The following is a 3995-nucleotide window of genomic DNA, read 5'->3' on the forward strand; positions in this document are numbered from 1 at the left end:
TAGGATTTAGTGGCATCTAGCGGTGAATTGCAAGATTGAACTAATCTACGAACCACTGCTCACGTCTGTATTTTGCAATCTGGAACTGCGAAGTGTTAATGTAAAATGGAAAAAGACCCATATGGTTTGGTTTGTCCATTCTGGCTATTTGTAGGAACATGGCGGTTTAACCATGGCGATTCTCTCTTGGCGGTTTAACATGGCGGACTCCATGGAAGGCGATCCGCGCCATCAAGTAACAAAAACACAAGGATTCCTATATTCAGGTGATTATATACTAATGAAGACAGACCTATGAATATTATATTCCATTTCTGCAAACAGATACTCCTAAATTTTACACACTGGACCTTTAAGGTGTGACAGGCTGTGATCCCACATCAGTTATTAAGCCTGTAGCATACCGCTAACCCTCGTAGATGCCAGTCCAGAAAAAGGAGTAATCAGAAGTCACACCTAATAATACATGCAACGTATCATGAGGTTTGGAATAACGTGGATAAATATACAAACACACAACCGTTATTAGTAAGTTTGTGACATGTCCCCTGTCATCCACCCATTATTAGAATGCAGCACAGACAGCCCAGCCACACTCCCTCTTGTCTGACCAGGATCAATGCCATGAGTGCAAATTACAATGATCCTTCATGTCTTTTGCCTTTCATGTATCACTGCTTTTACATTAAGGATAACATAGTGTAGTACACTGTCTCTCTCTCGAGTTCTCTTCCTCTCTCTCTCATCATTGTGCAGAACTGTCAGGGGCATGGTTGGAAAATCACAAATGAGCCCACTTATTGAATCCCCCTCTGACATTTATTTTGTACGACTCATAGCCTATCATTGTGGGTTTCTGTGTGTTTGTCCATGTCTGGGTGAATCCATGTGAAAGCAGTTTTTTGTATCCATGCTAATGTATACTATTCCTGACCTGCACTCTTCAGGAATTACGTCTTAATGGCCCGATAAATCAATCTGGATTAATAGAAACAATGCAAATGCAGCTGAGTGGAACAGATGGGGCTCAGTGCAATGCATTGTGTGTAACTGTGTGCATGTGTTTGCGTGTGCAGCTCTGGCAGAGGCAATTCATGTGACCTTGATAGTGGCAAGCAAAAAACAGTCTACACTGTGGACAGTTCTGAAGCACATACAGTGCAAATCATGTTTTATTGTTTTACAACACTGAATCAAAGGGGGATTTTAAGTGGGTTTTTCATTAGACTGATCAAAAACGCTGAGTGGATGCTTCTCTGCAGCAGGTCCTAGAAGGCTTGTGAGGGTAAATAACTGCAGCAAAATACAAGAAGATTGTGAAAAAAGAGTAGACAAGAAATTTTTGTAAGATTTGTTTTCTCAGCAGGACAATGACACCAAGCATGAAGCCAAAGCTACATACTAATGCCTTCAAAACAACAACATCAATGTCCTGAAGAGTCCAGATCTCACTCCATTTAAGAATATGTGGCTGGATTTGCAGGTTTGCCAAGAGGAATGGGGAAAGACTGCAGTATTTAGTATTTAATATTTGAGATCTTTTTCCATGTTTAACATTAAAGGGTCTATTATCTGTTGATTGGTGTCAAAACGATACATTAAATCTACTGTAAGTAACAATCTGTCAATGCTGGAATACATACAGGCATACAAACACTAAACAGAGTCCTACAGATGTCACCACTGTAGTCCAAAGTTTTAACTAATACTTATTAAAGGTTCCAGTGCGTAACACAAGGCTCTATTTTCAGAGGTAATACTCATAGGTATGTTTTCATTAGTGTATAATCACTTGAAAATAAGAATCGTTTTTGTTTTTGTTACTTCAGAATGAGCTGTTTTTATCTTCAGACACTGCCGGTCGCCTTCCATGGAGTCTGTCGTGTTGAACCGTTATGTTTCTACAGTAGCCCAGAAGAGCCAAACAACAAAACACTGGCTCTACAATGGGGTCTTTGCGTTGTTTGCAAGTTTTGCGGCCTACATAGTTTCACCTACACACTTCACAGCCTCTCATTCCCAGGTCGTCAAATACAGACGCCAGTTCACTTAATGAATGTCTTCAAATGGCGTCTTGTGTCTGATCAACAGCCCCAAACACCAAACTCCTGTCAGTTTACTATTACATAATATAGAGAAAAAGAACTAGGAAAGATTTGGTATTTTTACTTAAAATATGGCTTGAACAATTAATCAGTTATGAAAATAGCTGCTGATTAATTTTCTGTCAGTTGAATAATTGATTAGTCAACAAATCATTTCAGCTCTAAATTCCCTTTTTGGGAATAAACAGGCTGAATAGAAATGTAATGGCACTAACTCTGCATAACACTACAACATATCTCCAAGAAAGCAGATTCAAACTTATCAAGGCTTATTAGTAACTCTGAAGAGGCTATAAGGCTGTGATTTACAACCGCTAATGTCTTTCTGTCTTTGCTTTTATTCCCCCCCCAGATATGTTCCTCTCAGCGTAACATCTTTCAGCTTCTGTCTTAATGGGGTACAGGCTGTTCTAGTCAGTACAATCAAACCTGGATCGTAGGTGGGGTTTTTTTATGTGACAATGTGAAAATGCTGACATTTGCCTCAAAGTCAGTGATATGCCTTTTGGAATTGGCATTTTTCTTGTTTTAAAATGTGTTTACAATGTCACCACTCTCTCCTGGCACCTGCGAAATCGCTACCTCAGCTGAACCTAAAAACAGATGCATTTTAAAGAACACTCAACTCATTCCACATTCAAAGTGTGGGAACACAAGGGGCCACAAAACAGAGCGCTGAAACCTCACCGGAACAGGCAACAACCTACAGAACCAAAATGTTGAGTGCATAATTTAACCAAACTTCTGTTCCGCTACAAGTCATCCAAAAACACTTTCCTCCCACCGAGTAGTGACAGTCTACCTGGTGCAAAATGAACAAACCGGCACTGTTGATGCCAGCCTGGGTCCTCAAAATCAATATCCATTAAGCATGCGATTGATTTAACAGAGCAACAACCAAGTGAATAATGTGAAAATACAGGAGGACCTTGAATTACCTGTCAGAAAATTAAGCCGCAGCTTGTCAGCGGATGTGAAGTTAATCAAAGGCAAATAATGTGCAATCCAGCACAGTCTGTTATACGATTTTACAGTATTTTTTTGAGGCTGCTCCATATTATTTTTTACTGTATTATGTATTTTTATGTATTTCTTCAATAGCTTCTGTATAAAATGTTTCCAGAATTTCAGTTGACCCCCTTACTCGGGTGATAACAGGCTATGGCATTAAATCTGATGGCCCTTGAGGATGTCACATTGTTTTCTGGCCAAACACGTATTGCTATATTTAGACAAGAAAATCTGCCAGAGTACTCAGCGAAAATATCCATCTTATTAGGGTCAGTGAATGCAATATTGAGCATTTTATGTGTGTTTCATGAGACAGGAGATGAAGCCCAAACAGCAGGGTGAAATAAAGTCACTGTGCTGTTTTTAACATTTCAAGAAAAGGTCATGTTGAAAAAGTCAAATAAAAAATAAAAACTGGAATGGAGATAAAAAGCCAGATTCTGATTTGTATTAAGCGCCTATTATAGCAAGATTCTTGCTTGTTTTATTTAGAAAATCTAATTCTTAGAGTCCTCATAATGTACTGTAAATCTGTCGTTAAGATGGAGATTGTTTTTTTTTTTGCATTGCACACAGCATGAAAGCTACTTACTCCGCTTTCCTGGCCAATCCAACTGAGCGGCAGAGAGCAGTGGGAGTCTGCGGAACCAGGGACTTGCAGCAGGGGCTCCTCTTCTCCTCCTCAGCGGAGTCCGGGCTGGCTTGGCTCGCTTTGGGTGACTGCGGCGAGGTGGGGACGAGCTGCAGCTGCTGCGGGTGGTGGGAGGACGGCGCAGGAGGGGTCGGGTGCTGCTGAGGCTGGGCCGATAGACCGGGAATCTGCTGCTGCTGCTGTTGCGGCGGCGGCGGCGGCTGCTGCTGCTGCTGCTGCTGCGCCTG

General features: G+C 41.1%; 1 protein-coding gene across 1 annotated transcript in view; it reads right to left on the reverse strand.

The window, feature by feature from the left end:
* LOC118338431 (IQ motif and SEC7 domain-containing protein 3-like) overlaps nucleotides 1-3995 on the reverse strand; it is a 101116-nt gene that overhangs the window by 96510 nt on the left and 611 nt on the right. The window contains 1 exon segment of the mRNA XM_035675732.1: nucleotides 3709-3995. This exon segment is cut by the window's right edge and continues 487 nt beyond it. Coding sequence (XP_035531625.1) covers nucleotides 3709-3995 — 287 coding nt within the window.

The sequence above is a fragment of the Morone saxatilis genome, unplaced genomic scaffold (assembly GCF_004916995.1).
Source record: "Morone saxatilis isolate NCDOM2014 unplaced genomic scaffold, NCSU_SB_2.0 Contig10, whole genome shotgun sequence".
Classification (NCBI taxonomy): Eukaryota; Metazoa; Chordata; class Actinopteri; family Moronidae; genus Morone; species Morone saxatilis.